We start from the raw sequence: 17479 nt of genomic DNA, 5'->3' as shown, positions 1-17479 counted from the left end.
TGTTCCCACACTCAGGACGGACGTGGGGACAGGGCAGGAATGGGTGGGGGGAGGGGGCACCTGAGGGACGCCACAGGGTAGAAAAGGCAGCCTCTGTCCAGAGGCACCTGAGGTGGCCTCGGGGCTGGAAGGCACACTGGGTATCACTGGGCTGGAGACGATCTTTGGCCTGAGCGTGGCATCTGCAGGGGGCGAGGCTGAGGGGGTGCCTGTGCCGAGGGGAGGCACAGAGACCACCTGCATCCTGGTGTGTCTACGGATGAGCCAGTTGTTAGACTCTGGTGGGCAAGACCATTGTTTGAACTGGGAAGGCCTCTGTGTGTGTTTTCCCCCTTTCCAGTTTTTCATAGTTAAAATTTTTTTTAAAAAGGGACGGAGACAGAGCACGAGTAGGGGAGGGGTGGCCAGAGGGAGACACAGAATCTGAAGCAGGCTCCAGGCTCTGAGCTGTCAGCACAGAGCCCGACGCGGGGCTCGAACCCACAAACCGTGAGATCATGACCTGAGCCGAAGTCGGACGCTTAACCGACTGAGCCACCCGGGTGCCCCAGTTTTTCATAGTTTAGCAGAGTAGTTAAATGTATGAGCCCAGCTCTCCAGGGCTCAGACCCTGCCTCTGCCTTTTACCAGTCTTTGGGGAAGGATTTACTCTTTGGTGCCTCAGTTTCCTCACCTGTACATGATATGGATGTTAATGATACCCACCTCCTAGGGCTCTTGGGGGGGTTGAATGAGTTAATAAATGGAAAGTGCTTAGAACGGTGTCTGACGCATAGTAACCTCAATGGGTGTGAACTATTATTATTCATTTATTCAACTGACAGACGTTTATGGAGTGTGTGCTCCCTGGCAGGACAGCTGTGCTCCGCACCCATATGGTATTAACAGTTCTCTACCTACAAGCCACAGTGGATGGTCCAGGGGGGAGACAAAGATTTAGTGCCACCCTGTGTGAGCCCCCTCAGGATATGCTCCCACCCCGCTGCACTGCCCTGTTCTCCCCCGCGACCCAGCTCTCCCCACCTTCTGTTGTGGTTTTTCTTCCTACTGTGTGGTGAGGGGCTGCACATTCTGGAAGAATGGGGGGGGGGTGTCAATAGGTCTCCTCCTCCAATTTTGTCTGAAACTCCCCTGCCCCCTGCCTACCTGTCGCTGTAGGTCTGCTCTCTGTTTGGTGGAGTTGAAGTCAGGAGACCCTGGGCTAAAATTCTGTCACAGCTGCCAACTTGCTGAGTGCCTTTGGACAAGTCCTCTGGTCTCTTCAGGCCTGCTTCCTGTTGGGCTGGCAGTCGCTGATCCTAGGATGTCGTAGAGAAAAATGATCGCGTATAAATAAAGAGGCAGAGGGAAGGGAGGGGGAGAAGGAGCACAGGTGAGGCCATGTCGAGACGGTGGGATGAGGAAGGTGCCAGGGTCCCCGGAGATTTGCAGCTTCACTCAGTGAGACTTGAGATCCCGGGGGCTGGGACAAGGCATGGCCATCACCAGCACCTCCAGGGCTGCGTGCCCAGCCAGAACAAGGCCCCCCATTAACTATGTGCAGCCAGCGGAAAGAGGAATGCCCACCCCCCCGCCAGCCGACGCCACGCCAACCCTCGTTTCGTTGCTGGCTCCCCTGATCTGAATGCAGAAGCCCAGGGTGCCGCCTCTCCCTCTGCCTGCCCTGCCTCTACCTGCCAGAAAGTATTAGCCTCACCCTTCAGATTGGCATGGGGGTGCAAAGGCACCATGCTGCGGGGGCCCCGGGGACCTGCTGGGGGTGGGGCTTGGGGTCAGGAAATACCTGGGCTAACCCCTAGAACCCTGGTGTGCCCAGTGCTGATGGACAGCCCCGGGACCTGTAGGGGGGCCGGGGGCGGGGGTGGGGAAAGAGTGTAGTAAAAGGAAGAGGTTTGGAAATTCAGACTCTTGCCCCGGGAGCCCTCCTGAAGTTTTGCTGCAGCCCCCAGCCCCTAACCCTGGCTGGAAACCACCGCACACGGACAGACCAAGTCCTTCACCACTCCACCACTCGTTCAGTGTCGCCCCTCAAGAGCGTGATCACTGAGAAGTTCTTCCTGGTGTCCCTCCTCCTTCCTGCTGCACTACCCCTGAGTTTCCTTCCTGTTTTGGGCAGAGGGGAGAGAGCCAGCAGCTACCCCTGCTTTGTTAGCCTCAAAGGCCCTGGTTCATGGACTGGAGGAACGTGAGCACGGAGGCAGCCTCAGAGGCAGATGTGGTGTGGTCCCCAGGGATCCTGGAGGGGCTGCTGAGGCCGCCGAGGGTCTCTGCCCGCCCCTCCACGGGGACCACAGAGCGCTGCAGCTCCCTGCCCCACAGCACTCAGGGCTGCAGTCAGCTGTTCAGTGCCCCTGTGGCCCCAGCGTGCGGGGAGGGGGCAGAGTTGGTGAGTGGAGCGAGGGCCAGATTTCAGCCTCTGCTTGGCCTCTTGGCCAGACTGGACCTCTCTGTGAGTCAGTCGGATCAATACTTAGCAAAAAAGTGATTGAAAAGCTATGAGGGGCTGCTTACAGACGATTTATGCCATCTAGTCCCTTGGATCTCCCAAAGCCTTTTTACTCTAAGTACGTGCTTTAGACCAGCAGTATATTTAGACCACTGGGAACTGCGAGAGTTTGCGAAAGCTCAGGCCCTACCCCGGACCTACTGAGTCGGAATCTGCATTTCAGAGCGTGCCTGGCACTTGCCCTAAAGCTTACCCTTGCAATAACTCAGGTCATCAGTTCAGTGTCTGGCCAGCCACTCTCCCACCCAGAATTGCTTTAACCTCATTTGTACTTGGGTGACGCACCGTTGGCTTACGTCTAGGGTGATAAGAAAGAGCCCCTAGGACATCACTGTGAGTTATTGCAAGGATGTGGTGGAGAAGTGGGTCCAGACAACAAGTCTGCAGCTCTGGGGGCCAGTCTTCGGAGAAAACCAGGGAAACAGCAACTTGATTTAGGATGCAAGGGGCTGACTGAGATGTCTCTGCTTCAGGAAAACCTTCCCCAATCCCTCAACCTGGGAGAGGGCTCCCCATGGTGTCCTGCTCTGCCCCAGGGCTTGTCCCCTCTGGGTTCTAACTTCTGTCTACTTGTCTGTTTCCCAAACCAGGCTGGGTGCCCCCAGGAAAGCAGGGCCCCAGCTGCCAGTGCCCCCTGGCATCCTCAGCGCTGGCATAAGCGCCTTGCACATAGGTGCTCAAAAATATTGGTGGAATGAATGAGGAAAAGAACGAATGGATGAATAAGCTAATGAATGGCCAGAGGCAGGAGGCACAGAGCAGAAACCAGCCTAGGCTGAAGCAGATGTGCTCGCCTGAGAGAGTGCCGGGAGGGAGGCCACCCTCGTCAGACCTGGTGATGGCCCTAACCTGGCTCCCCCACAGGCCGGAGGTGTGGCATCCAACCTAGACGGCTGCGGTGAGCACGGAGCCGTGCTGGGGAGCCTCTTAAGCTGCCAGTTAGCCAGCTCGTGGCCAGGCTTGGGTTTCATTAGAGTGAGGCATCTGTTCTATAAACCCTTCTACTTAGAAGCTTTTGCCTTTCCTGTTCGTTCTCCTTACTATTTTTTTCTTTTTAAAGAACACTGCTTTTGAAAATTTCCATCCAGTTTCAAACAAGCTAAGACAAAGGTATGTGCCTGCCCCTGGGCTTGGATGGAGAGAGGGCTCCAGTAACTTGAGGTTCTTCAATCTCCTGTTGCGTATCCGGTTCTCACATAGGCTCTGAAGGTCCAGGATGAGTAAGCCCCGTGGTCTGCGTTAAGAGAGATCTCAGGCTGGTGGGTCAGAAAGTTACCACCTTGGAAGTGCTTAGATGAGGATATGCACGGGTTGGTTGTGGGGGTACTCAGGAGGTGGGGGGGCAGCAGTGGAGAGGAACGTGTCCCACCATGGAATCCTGTGACGATCCAGGCTGCTGGGGCCCATGGCCAGGGAACTCTGGGAGGGAAGCATGAGAACACCAAAGCCCTTGGCCGTGCCAACAAATGGCGGTGAGTGTTTATTGAGCACCTACTATGACCCAGAGCCTGGGCAATGTACTAGGGATACACAGATGAAAATGAATCATGGAACTAAATTTCTGATTTAAATTCAATAAGCTAGAGGGGTGCCTGGGTGGCTCAGTCGGTTGAGCAGCCGACTTCGGCTCAGGTCATGATCTTGCGGTCTGTGAGTTCGAGCTCCGCGTCGGGCTCTGTGCTGACAGCTCAGAGCCTGGAGCCTGTTTCGGATTCTGTGTCTTCCTCTCTCTGACCCTCCCCCGTTCATGCTCTGTCTCTCTCTGTCTCAAAAATAAATAAACGTTAAAAAAATTAAAAAAAATAAATTCAGTAAGGTAGAAAGTTGAGAAGTGTTGACAAGACACCATGGGCATCCAGAGGGAACTCTTAGCCAGGGTTAGAGCTGGAAGACTTAGTCAGCTTAAGGTTCAAGGAAGAGTCTTTTCCAGAATGAGTCTCTCTCTCTTTTTTTTAAACTAACTTTTTATTTAAGAATAATATACAGGGCAGGGGTGCCTGAGTGGCTCAGTCAGTTAAGTGTCTGACTTCTGCACGGGTCATGATCTTGCAGTTTGTGAGTTCGAGCCCCGCGTCGGGCTCCGTGCTGCCAGCTCAGCGCCTGGAGCCTGCTTCGGATTCTGTGTCTCCCTCTCTCTCTGCCTCTCCCCTGCTCACGCTCTGTCTCTGTCTCTCAGTAACAAATAAATGTTAAAAAATTTAAAAAAAGAATAATATACAGGGCAGAAAAGACTACCTGTCACCTGGTAAATGTTTACAAGCTGAATACGCTGGCATTAGCAGCACTCAGAACAAGAAACAGAATGTCCACAGCTTTCCAGAAGCCCTCCACCTGCCATGCCTTCTAGTCTCTACCTGCCCCCACAGGGGTAACCGCTGTCATGATTTCTAACAACATAGGTAAGTTTTGCCTGTGTTTTGCACTTTATATAAACAGAGCGCTATTTTATATGTGGCTTCTTTCCCTCATTGTGTTTGAAGATTTGCCCAGGCCACGCTGTTGCTTGCAGCCATAAGTCACTCACACTCACCTGCCGCATGTATTTGCTTTGGGAGAACGCAGCACGTTCCATCCATTCTACTGCTGATGGGAGCCTGACGCTTCCCAGTGTGGGGGCATTAGGGATAGCGCGGCCACGGTGGTTTTGTCCAGGCATCGGTGAGCATATGGATGTGTCTCTGTTGGTTATACACCCAGGAGTGCAAGTGCTGGGTCACAGATCCCGCGGTGGGGTCTTCAGGGTCAGGATGAGTTTCCTAGGCGAGGTGTGGGAAGGGTCACCAGCTTCGTCTGTGGCATCAGGAGGGAGGCCAGTGGCGGAGGAGAGGGACGGGGCAGGGAAGCCCGCAGCAGGGCCACAAGGACCAGCAGTATCCCGAGACCCTTCTGACTATTTACTGTATACTTTCCAGTGGCTCCTATTACAAACGACCGTAAACCGGGTGGCTGAAAATAACAGGAATTGATTCTCTCACATGCTGGAGACCAGAAGCCCAGAGTCAAGGTGCCAGCAGCACGACACTCACTACAGAGGCTTTAGGGGAGAATCCACCGCACCCCTCTTTTAACTCGTGGCGGCTGCCAGCTTCCTTGGCTTGTGGCCACATCACTCCAATCTCTGCCTCTGTCTCCCCATCAACTTCTTCTCTGTGTGTGGCTTATAAGGGCACTTGTCAAGGGCCCACTCAAACGATCCAAGATGCTCTCCTCATTTCAAACTCTTTTTCTTAATTACCCCTGTGAGGACCCTTTTCCTAACTAAGTATGGTCACATTCACAGGATCCAGGGATTAGGACACAGACATCTTTTGGAGGGGCCACCATGGAGCCTAGTGTACCAGCCCTCACTGCCATCCTCAGTGTCCCAGCTCAGTTCCCCCCTTTGCAAAGCTCTCAGGCCACTTTCTAATGGCCAACCTGTCCCTGCTGGCCACCACAGGCCAGGCTTTCTCCTGATCCTCAGGCACTTGAGATTCTTCCAGCACTAACGTCCAAGGCTCTGTCCAGCTGTGTCTGGACAACTCTCCTCAGGTTGCGGCGTCCTCCCTGTCTGCCTCCTCCGTGCTCAGCGAGGCTCTGCACACAAGGGCACTAGGAACAAGGAACTTAGGCTGAAGGCATCTTTCCAGCAGAGTCCGGTCCAGCCCAGGGCACCTTGCCCATGGCATGCCGGTGGCCAGCCCTTCTCCATGTCCCCTCTCCCCGATATCACCACCTCAGAGGGAACCTGGCTATTACCTTGTCCCAGAGCTTCTGTGGTTGTCCTGATTACACACACACACACACACACACACACACACACACACACACCACAGGGAGGAGGGAGGAGCTTGGAGGAAGGGGAAGGAGCCCAGCCCTTTGCTCTTCCTTGGAGGAGGCCTGGGAGACAGGAATGCCTTTGGCTGGGGGACCCTGGCCAGAGATCAGAAGATCAAAGGATGCGAAGATCAGGGCTGGGGCAGGTGGCACTCACTTGGAAGCATCAGAGAGAAGCAGCAGCTGGTGCCTCCTAAGGGCAGGGCTGACCCAGAATGCCCTCCCCCTCCCCTCCCCTCCCTTCCGCCTCCCTGCCCCATTTCCGTTGTGACCCTACTGTGCTGCTCCCCCAGGAGGCAGGGCTCTGGGGGTTGAATGCGGGGGAGGGGGGAGATGCTAACTAGCATCTATATGCCACTTGGGAGGCACAGCCACTGCCCCCGACACACAAGGACACTCTCACGCAACCCTCACAATTCCCGTAAGAGAAACCGTGACATAACGCGTTAGAGATGCAGAAACCAAAGCTCAAAGAGGAAAGGTAACTTGTTCAATGTCAAACAACTGGTAGGTGGTGGGGCCAAGTCACAAACTCAGGCAGGCGACACCGCAGCCCACAAACTACTACACCCTAATGGAAGGCGCGGAACTCTGTTCAGTTCAACTGCAGCATGACGGAGTGAGGCTAGACTTCAGGAAGGACTCCTTGCCGGGCAGGGATGTTAGATCTAGATCTTGTATCTAGTCTTTCTACAAGTCTGATGAACCAAACAGGTAAGGGGTTGGAGAAGAGAGTAGGTTGTTGGGGCACAAGCCAGAATGTAGGACACAGGCAGCAGGACAGGAGAGAATCAGCAAGAAGGAGGCAGGAATCGCCCTGGGGACCGGGCATGCGGGACCTCAGGGGCCTGACGGGGCTCCGGATGGCAGGACTGCCCTCCCACCCCCACCGTGGCCGACTGGTGGTGAGCAACAGCAAGGTGAGGCGAGCCAGCCCAGGTGGGCTTGGAGGAGGGGAGCTGAGTTCCAGAAAGTTCCACTGGTCCTCGAAGCCCCTGGGAGTGAGACTCAGAGCAAGACACTTCCCCGGGGGGTGGGGCCCTCCTGGGCAGACCTTCATCCCTCTGCATTGTTCCCAGACCTGCGGCCTTGGCCCTGCTTCCGGGCCCTTCCAGCCCCAGGGGCTCACGCTGCCAGTGCCCGAGGGGGACCGAGCTGCCTCTCGGTGCGCACCAGCTCCTGTGTGCAGCTGGGTTCAACAGAGCAAAACGGTGGGGGGTTGGCTCTGCCGTTTATTAACTGTGTGAGTAGATGTGAAGTAACTTAATATTTCCCAGTCCTCCTTTCTTCATTTAAAACGGGAATGAATAATGCTTCACTCCCTGGCTTGATAAAAGGATTAAATGAAATGAGACCGAGGATGTGCCAGAGCTCTATTGAAAGGCATTCAAATAGAGGGGAGCTGGAGAGGCAGAGGGGAGGGGTTGGACACGATTTGGGACTTTGGCATCAGAGGGATCTTGATTTTGCTGGGTCTCATCTGTAAAATGGGTCTGTAAAGGCTTTGGCACAGTGTCTGTCACGGCAAAGGTTCTGAGCTTGGCTTCTGCTCTCTCCCACTAGATTCAGGTTGAATCTGGGACTGGGTCCGATTTCGAACGCCTCCTGACTAGGGTCTTGGTGCTGCCCCTGGCCGGGGTGGGGGTAGGTGGCAATTGGGTGCTCCTTCTTGTGTCTGTCCATGGAGGTAAGTGGAGTTGCTGGGTTGGGAATAGGAGGAAGGGATCCTAATGTGAAAGGAAAACTTCCATTTGGGATGTGAGGGTTGGGGGGGGGGAGGGGAGGGAATGTGATTCTGAATAGAGGGGCCTTTCCTCTGTTTTCCACCCCCAGACACACCCTGCCCCTTTATCGGGTAAAATAAAGGGTAAACGCAGCAGGATCTCAGCTAAACAAACAGGGCTCAGGGCTGTGGTCTGCACACAAAGGGGACTCCCGCCCTCTGGCGGCCCTAGTCCTTCCCACCTGTGCCTCCTCAGCTCCCCACCCCACCCAGCCCTTCTGGGGGCCCTGGGGGGGAGCTCAGGGATGTCCAGTTCTGAGGAGGGACACATAGTTCTTCCCCGCAGGGAGGTCTTATCCGATGGGATGTCACAGTCCTCTCTAAGGTGCTTCCGGTCTGATAGGGCAGATAGAAGTCACCCATACACTCCCACGTACAGAAATGATGCCCTTCTAGATGGAGCCAGAGATCAGAATAAGGGCCAGAAAAGATGCTGGCCGGTGAGTGGAGACCAGAGCTTGACCCGATTAAGTGGACAGGTCCCCAGATACATAGCCACTGCTGCCTTCCCTTGCTAGGTTTATGCTCTACCCTCCTCCTGCACATCTGTCTTACATACCTCCTCAGTCTTCCTGGCCAGGGTCTGCCCATGGCATGCCCAGCCATCCTTGCTGCATAGAAAATGGACCTTGAAGCTGGTGGTGGCGACGGGGTGTGTGTGTGTGTGTGTGTGTGTGTGTGTGTGTGTGTGTGACAAATACAGGTAACTGGGAGTCATGGAGAATCTCCCAGCCTGTGTGGGGAGATCAGGCACATGAATGAGCAATCTGAGACCAGGAGATGACAGTTTGTAGTCTAGGACAGGATTGTGTGGCCCAACTCTGTGACTGAACCCTCTGAGACCGGAGTCAAAAGGCTGTACGAATTAGTCTGAGGAGGCCCTGTGACACTCCAGCTGCTTGGTCCCAGCACTCGCCACTCAGGCTTGTAATTGTCCACGGTCTTGTCCTTGTTCCAACTGGACTGGGCTCTTTGAGGTCAGGGATCATACACTGGCCTCCTGGCTGTGCCGTCAGAATTTGAGGAGACCTACACCATACAGATGAAATAGCAATGCCACCCTGGAGCGACATTACCTGACTTCTGTGGTCTTTTCACCCAGGGCTAAAACTAAAACCAAAAAACCAAACAAATGAAAAAAACCCTTCTACTTTTCTCTCACCTGACTTCTAAGAATGTCTCCCGCCCAGGGCACCTGGGGGGCTCAGTTGGTTAAGTGTCTGAGTTCGGCTCAGGTCACGATCTCACAGTCATGGGTTCGAGCACTGCATCAGGCTCTGTGCTGACGACTCAGAGCCTGGAGCCTGCTTCAGATTCTGTGTCTCCCCCTCTCTTTGTTCCTCCCCAGCTCGTGCTCGCTCTCTCTCTCTCTCTCAAAAATAAATCAACATTAAAAATGTCTCCTTCCCTTGCCCTTATCCCTCCCTGCCCTACCTGAATTAATTGGGTCACCTGACGATGCTGCTCTGGGTTTCCTGTATCTCCCTGGTTCAGTCTGACTTGAACAAGCCTGGCCGTTGCTTAGCAACCACAGGGGACCTTCTCTCCCCTTACAAATGAGCTCCAAGTCCAGGTGCCAGGACCTCCCCGTCCAGCCCTCCAGCTTCTCTCTTACTGTCCGAGACTCGTCTCCATTCCTTGCCCTCCTGCCACCCCAGGCAGGCTGGGAGACATGGTTGTTATAAACAAGGGAGCCAGAACATGACACGATGAAGCAATAGCCCTTTTATTTAAAACTACAGCACTTTTCTCACTTTGTGCAAAGCCTAAGAGAATGTGCTGTGCTGTCATGTGTATGAAGACAGATACACTTTATCCTGATTGGAGTACACTCCCTTGTTTGGAAATCGGGGGAAATTGCAGAAATCCAAGAGAACTTTGTGTTAACGAGTGCGCTTAGGATCTCAAAGACAGCAAGTACCACGTCATCTCTGATAAGGAGGTGCCATCTAGGGGAATCAACTGGGCAGGGAACGCTGCTTTAGAAAACCCAAGACCAATGTGGTGGGGTGGAAAGAGCATCGCCCTGGGGCTTAGGAGACCTAGTTCTCACTGCCATTAACTTGCTCTGTGACCTTAGGTAACTTTGTCCAGCTTTGGATATTTCCTCGTTGGGAAACTGATATCGAGCGCAGGAAGAGGGAAGCACCTTTCATTTATGGGGTGTTTCGAAATGCATGGGGTGTTCTGGAGGGTCGCAACAACTGGGAGATGCTACCCGCATAAGGAGGGATGCTAACAGCCCCGCAGTGAATGACCAGTCCGGTCCTCCCTGCCGATGAACCCCTTCCCCCACTGTGTAACTCGGGGCGTTCTCTGGATGCCTTCCGCTCCGAGCTCAGTTCTGCAAGCTACTCATGTCTCATATACACCCCACCCTCATTTCTGCCCCAGGAAGCCAGCCTGGTTTACCCTATCCCCCTTCTGTGCTTCTCTCTTAGTCTCGAGTCTGGACACACACTTTTAATTGGGATAGTGGCTGCAGGAGCAGCTTGTAAACCACAAAGCAGAGTACATATGTGGGTTTTTTGTTGTTACTCTGTGAGTAAACAATCCTTCCCCAGCAACACTGTAAACTCCTCCAGGGCCCAGACCCTGCCCTGTGCTTTGTCTCCGTCCCCTGCCTAGCACTGTGTCCAGAGCACCGCAGCCAGTCAGGAAATAATGACCCGTAGGGCTGGAAGAAACCTTGGTACTGGCCTAATTGAACCAGGTTCCCTGATTCCAGATTCCGTGTTCTATCCTCTTCACCCTGTCACCTGCCTCTCTTGTTGACAGAAGAATTCAGCAAGTATTCTCTGAGCACCAGATGGTCCCCGTGGCAGCCAGCCTATCTCCCGGCCCTTTTCGGGGGGAAGGAACCGCTTCCCCATTGGGCTATTTCTACACTGGCTTGTCCTGCTCCCTACCACCCCCGACCATTGCCCTGAAGGGAAAAGGCCAAAGAGAAACCTGACGGTCCACTGTAGGTGTCTGAGGGATCCTTCGGAGGAGGGCCCCACTCTGGCCTTTTCTAGAGGATGCTGAATTAAGAGACGAATGACCATTGTTAGCGACAGCTCCCATGGATGGTGCATCAGATTGGAACTAACCACCGACTAGGTTCTTTTTAGAGGGTATGCCCTCAAAGAGCAGTGGGAGAAAGTCAAATCAGACAACAGGAAGAACTCCCTGAGAGCGAGGGTTGCCAGCCCCAGGAAGAGAAGCTGGGGAAGGCCGCGTCATCTATCTCCATTGGTCACGTGGTCTTTGGATGTTTATTGCACACTCCTATTTGCCAGGTGTCCCGCTAGGACTGGAGGATACAGAGAGGACTAAGATTAAGTCCTCGCCTTGAAGAGGCTCATAGTCCTATGGGTCATTATATACTAATCATTATAATTCAGTTGGATGAGTGGAATATTAATAAGGCATATTTATTAAGTACTATGTTTTCCATTTAGTAACTCGGGTAACTCTCACTACAACTAGTGTGAGGCAAGTACTATTATTAGCCCCCTTTCCCAGATGGGAAAATGGAGGCTTAGAGATGTCAAGTGGCATGGCCAGGATCACGCAGCTAATTAGCCTTGTGCTGGGGTAATAATGAAGGCGGGTGCCATGCTAGGTGCATGGCAGGAGCTCAGAAATCATCGCTGAGGGAGTGTGGACAAAATATTGTAGGCGCACAGGGGGTGCCACACTAGCTCTGCCTGAGGGGGCTGGGCAAGCCCTCATCAGGGAGGTGACCTTGGGGTGTAGCCATGCCTGGGAACAGGGGTTCGTCTCCTAGTCACTCTACCCGCCTTTTCCCCGGCTGCAGAGACAGGCAACCTTAGCCCACAGTGGAGACGACACCAAAGGGGGCCCACCTTCCTGGGCATCTTCTCCAGCCAGGTGGGGACAGTCCTCCAGGCCTGTCCCAGCAGAACCCAGGGGCTTCGCCTTTCTCTGTTTCTTCTCCCAAAGGAAAAATGCAAACGGAACAATTTGCCAGCGCCCTTGGGTATCAGCCAGATTTCCGGGGGGGAGTGGGGTGGGGGGGAGGGAGGGTCTCCTGTTACCCCACCCCCCTCCAGTTTCCGGTTTTGCTGCTCTCTGTCCCCTCAGTTCCCCAGCATCCTCCCTCTTATCAAACCCTGTTCCTTGTCTCCCTGGTGACACTGCCTCACCCAGCTTCCTTGGGTGGTCTGGTTGCCTCACAGGGTAAAGCTCTGAGAACATTTTCCTAAAGTGCAGCCAGAAACTTCCACTTCCTGTGCCCAGGGCTGCCCCTCACTTCTCTCCCCTCCCTCCTCCTCCTGCCAGCCTCGCCCCACTGACCCTCTCCTGCCCACTCCCCCCTCCCACGCGTGGCTGTGTCCAGCTACAAGAACATATAGCCCCTCTGGATACTGCAAGAAAACTTCTGAATGGGGCTGTAACCCATTCTCTGAATCCCCTGGCATTTTGATTGAGAGAAGCAATTTGCAGGGCTCACTGCAAAATGAAAATGTGGTGCCTCTTTGTTCAAAATGTATTAAGGATTTCAAAATGACAACAGGAGAAAATTGAACTAAGCCGGACCCTTCTGAGTGTGGGTGTCTGTGCGACTGCACAGGTCGCACACCCACACAGGTCACACGCCCAGGAAGCCGGTTCTGTAGAGCTGCAGTGTGTGTGTGTGTGTGTGTGTGTGTGTGTGTGCGCGTACGTGCGTGCACGCGTGTGTATTTTTAGCAGCGATGGGGTGAGAGTAGTGGAGCAGGCATCGGGATCTCAATCAGCCACACGTTAGACCCCCAAACAGCATCACCGAGCAGCCTGTGTCCCTTCCTGGGGCCAACAGCACACTGGGATAGACCAGAGAAGGGACCTGAAGCCAAGAGAAGGAACTGGGCTTGCCAGAGGTCACACAGCCAAGAAAGGTTTTCCAACCACAGGAGTGAGATTTGAGTCAGGCTCTTTGTTTCTCCCAAGGAATATCTTTTTTATTTATTTTTAAACATTTTTTAAAGTTTTGTTTTGTTTTGTTTTTGACAGCGGGGAGGGGAAGGCAGAGAGAGAGGGAGAGAGAGAGAGAATCCCGAGCAGGCTCCATGCTGTCAGCACAGAGCACGATGTGGGGGGCTTGATCCCACGACCCTGAGATCATGACCTGGGCCAAAATCAAGAGTTGGATGGTTAACCGACTGAGCCACCCAGGCGCCCCTCTCCCAAAGAATTTCTATCTTTATAACATGTTATGCTCTGAGAAAGTTTGTGACTTTTAACAGTACAATACTCTAATGTGCACACGGACAGATACACACGTGTGTCCTCACACGCATGGCACACACATGCCCAGCATCCTACAAGACAAGCACATCCAAGAACTCATGAACCCAATATGTGCCCCCGCCCTTGTAGATGCTTACAAGTTCATACAGCCGAGCAAATGCAGCCGCAGCCAAACCCTAGGCACCCCCAGGATCAGAAGCCCTCTTATTTCCCCTGGGTGCAAGTACGGCCTGAATGTGCTCTCTGGCTTGCACCAGGACAGCTGAGCCCCCAGGAAAGTCATATCTCAGAACCACCACTGCACAGGACAACCCCTGTGTTGAGAGTTCCTGCATGGTGACTCCCTCCCGGAGACGGCCCAGGCACCCCCCCACCCCCGCCCCGCCACCAACCTAACGCCAAGCAGGGCCCAGCGCCTCTTGCCAGGGCCCTTCGCCATTCCCAAGGCCTGTGGCATCGGAGGATCTCGGCTTTGAAACTTGCACCTCCCTCTCTCAGCTGCCACATTCCTCTTCCTTCCCCTTTCCTGGGCACCAGCCCCACCCCTTGCCTTCTGTGAAAGGGCCAGGTCTGAATGGAGCTCCCCCCCCCGAATTTGAAATCCACCCTCCCGGGCCCCCCCCCCCCCACCTTACAGAGCCCTGCAGCTGGGTCATGTGTTGTCTTGGGCAGGATGTGGGGGCGGGCAGGGGGGGGTGCAGGCCCCCTCCTCCCCAGGGGAGAACAATGAGGCCGCTAGTCGGGGTGGTGGGGCGGAGGGCGTGGGGTGGGTGCATGGAGCCACATCAGAGCCTCTGAGGTGCGGCCCCTGGAGGGACAGCTGAGTGATGAGGCCTGAGTCACATGCCCCGTGTGCTCCTTGAACTCCCGCTCCCGCTCCTGTGGAGACATGTCCAGAAGTGCGCAGTGTAAATATTTAGAGGTAATCGTTTTTGTGGCACCTTGTGCCTCCCTGCCTGGCTGAGAATGAGCCAGGCCCAGGACGCGAGGGGGAGGAGTCCAGTCAGATGCAGGTTCCGTGGGCCTCGCCATTCTTTCCCTGGCCACGGTCCGGTGCACCCCTCTTTACCTCTCCGCCGGAACCCTGGGCTGGCGGAGCCTGGAAACACCCTGAGAACCAAACTCTGGCATGAAATCCACCAAAGACCCTTCTTGGCTCTGCACCATCAGCACCCCAGCAACACCTTCTGCCTAGCCCTCTTTCTGGATGGGGCAGGCCCAGGGATGGCCCTCCTGTCCCCACATGGAGCGGGGAGAGAGCTGCGGACGAGAAGCAGCCCAGAGCTCAGCCTGCCAGTTCCTTGGCTCTACTCTGAACAGAATGTCTTCCTTCTTCAGAGGACATGGCGTCCGGAGGCCAGGCTTTATCAAAGATAAAACATTTGAGACTAAACAGTCTTTTTATAGACTGGAACCGAGCTCCCAAGCACACATTTCCCCACCATCTCCAGCCTGCTTTTCTGAGCACACACAGAAAGCACCCTCATTTCTTGGGGGAAAATGGAGACACTCAGGTTTGACTGCAAAAGTGCATTCCTAAGGAAGGGAGAAAGCAGCAGGAAGGCCTGGGGGCGGTACCCAGCAATGCGGTGGTCTGCTTTGGGCCCACATCTATACCCCTCAGGGAGGGTGCTGGCAGAGGCGAGAAGCAGCTGTTAAGAGTTTGAAATAGGATGGAACCCAAATGTGAGACACACGCGTGTACTCCGACATTGCTACTCAGCCAGGCACAACCAAGAAGGAAATGCTAACAGAGCAGGGCCAACAAAGAAGGCAATGACTCCTTCCCACCTCCTCCCCCCACCCCCCCTCCACCTGTTGGTTTAGGACACTTGCCCACAGGTCACTGAGGGACAGACGGAGGGAAGAAGGCGTACTTATTGTGTATGTACTATTTGTTAGGCAGTCTGTAAGCATTGGCTCATTTAATCCTTACAAGGACCCTAGGAGTTTAGTGTGATTCATCCCATTTTTATGGATGAGGAAACGGAAGGTCATAGTGGTTAAGAGCCTGAGATCTGATAGGTAAGTAGAGGAGAGAGTTGACCTCAGGGCCTTTAACATTTTTTGTCTTTAATGTTTATTTATTTTTGAGAGAGAGAGTGAGCATGCGCACAAGTGGGGGAGGGGCAGAGAGGGGAGGGGCAAAGAGAGAATCTCAAGTAGTAGGCTCCATACTGTCAGCAGAGAGCCCCATAAGATCATGGCCTGAGCCAAAGTCAGATGCTTAACCCACTGCGCCACCCAGGGGCCCCCACTTCAGGGCCTTTTGACTCCAAAGCTCAATGCTTTTTCCTCTTTGTTTTCTTGAACGTGAAATGGAGATAACAATGGAGTCTACCTTGGGGCTGTTGCAAGAATTACGTGGAATTCTTTGGTTAAAGGTTAGCCTGTGCCTGACACAGTAGGCCTTGCATGTGTGCAAGGCATCATTAGAGGACGGTGATCCTGAAACCACCCACTGGATCTCTCAGATAATATGGGGAGGATGGACTGATCCAAGGTGGGAATCCACGGAGGGATCAGGATCTGCATCCCACGGCTCAGGAATCTAGGCATCTTCTGGAATGTGCTCCAGGTCGGGTCCTCTGGCCAGAGAAAGGCAGGAGTCTGCAGGAGGAAAGTTAACAGGAATGTGGCTGGCAGAGAACTCAGAGGGCAGCAAAATCGCACTGGTTCTGGGATTGAATAAAAAGATGAACCCTCACGGACACTGCAGGGATGAGTGCGTGAATATTGCATGAACCTGCTCTACAGATCGTAATGTCAGGAATCTCTGGGCCTCCGTTTCCCCTTTGGTTAAAAGAAAGCATGAGGTGTTACTTGTATTCAGTGGCCCCTCCCTTCTGCTCTGAAACTCTATGAGTTGTTCTCCAGCTTCTCCCCTTACCGGAAGGTCAGCCTCCTTCAGAGTCCTAACGACAGCCATTCCTGGGGGAGTCTGGCAGAGGAAGGAGAGAGGCAGAGGGCAGAATTGGAAACCACGGAGGGAATGCCCATATGAACCTGGAAGGCCTGACTCCCAGCCCAGTGCTCACTCTTTTTTTTTTTTTAATGTTTATTTTTGAGAGACAGAGAGAGACAGAGCACCAGTGGGGGAGGGGCGCAGAGAAAGGGAGACAGAATCTGAAGCAGGCTCTAGGCTCTGAGCTGTCAGCACAGAGCCTGACTCGGAGCTCGGAGCTCGGGCCCACAAGCAGTGAGATCATGACCTGAGCTGAAGTCGGACCGTCAACCGCCTGAGCCACCCAGGCGCCACCCCCCCCCCCCCCCCACCACCGTGCTTACTCTTAACGAACGCACCTGCTGTGTGTGGCCAGGCTGGCTTTGGAATTAGATGGCATGGTGTGTGTGTGTGTGTGTGTGTGTGTGTGTGTGTGTGTGTGTGTTGGGGGGGGCTGTGGGAATGGTGGGGGCCCTCTGTGGGCGTCTGGAGCTGGACAGTGTGGGTTGGGGCCGATGGGCAGCTCACGGCTCCCTTCGCATTTTCTCTCCACACAGAGACCTGAGCATGAACAACCTCACGGAGCTGCAGCCTGGCCTCTTCCACCACCTGCGCTTCCTGGAGGAGCTGTAAGTAGAGGTCTCGTGGGGCTGGGGGTTGGAACTTTGGGACCACTGAGAGCTGTAGGAGCCAGGGCTCCCCGGGAAGAAGGCTGGAGCTCAAAGGAAAGGGGCTTGGGATGCTGTTCTTGATAGCAGGGTATTCAGCCGATGCCTGGGCCAGCTGTGGACCCCGGGTGCTGTTGTGGGGCCACATTGTATATAGGGACTCTGAAATCTAGCTCTTGTCCTCCCTGCAGTCGGCTCTTATTTGCACCTTCTCCCTCTTTCTGTCAATGGCTGCGTCTCTTCCTGGGGGTCATCTTTGATCTGCTCCCATCCCCCACGTTTGGCTACCAGCCACCATCCTGGTGGTTCTTTCTCTGCAGCACCTCTCACCTCTACCCCTTCTTCACTATTCCCACTGCTACTGCCCTGGGTGTCCACTCACAGCTGGAGGCTGCACCAGCCTCCCAGCTGAGATCTTCTGCCTTCTTACAAATGTACTCTGCACATCTTCAAGGTGCATCTCACCAGCTCAAGAACCTTCTCTGGCTCCCCATTGCCAAAGGATCCACTTTTTTTTTTTTTTT

The 17479-nt window shown here is 54.2% G+C and overlaps 1 protein-coding gene and 1 long non-coding RNA gene across 5 annotated transcripts in view; one reads left to right on the top strand and one right to left on the bottom strand.

The window, feature by feature from the left end:
• Positions 1–17479, top strand: part of LGR6 (leucine rich repeat containing G protein-coupled receptor 6) — a 120748-nt gene that overhangs the window by 10773 nt on the left and 92496 nt on the right. Inside the window, exons 1-2 of one of the 4 annotated variants that reach the window (XM_027074700.2) lie at positions 6115–6803; positions 16845–16916. In XM_027074700.2, coding sequence (XP_026930501.1) covers positions 6775–6803; positions 16845–16916 — 101 coding nt within the window. In that variant the 5' untranslated portion in view covers positions 6115–6774. Of the gene's footprint in view, positions 1–6114; positions 6804–6838; positions 7243–16844; positions 16917–17479 lie in introns of those variants that run through there. The other 3 variants (XM_027074702.2, XM_027074703.2, XM_027074699.2) reach the window with 3 other exon arrangements.
• On the bottom strand, positions 1094–6526 carry LOC113603888 (uncharacterized). The gene is made up of 3 exons (XR_003425658.2): positions 5924–6526; positions 5037–5262; positions 1094–1298 (listed from the first exon to the last, which is right to left on the bottom strand). It is a non-coding gene; the product is annotated as an uncharacterized LOC113603888 (long non-coding RNA).

This window comes from Acinonyx jubatus, chromosome E4, assembly GCF_027475565.1.
Source record: "Acinonyx jubatus isolate Ajub_Pintada_27869175 chromosome E4, VMU_Ajub_asm_v1.0, whole genome shotgun sequence".
Lineage (NCBI taxonomy): Eukaryota > Metazoa > Chordata > Mammalia > Carnivora > Felidae > Acinonyx > Acinonyx jubatus.
The sequence above is the reverse complement of the archived record's forward strand: the minus strand, read 5'-3'. Positions and strand labels throughout refer to the sequence as shown.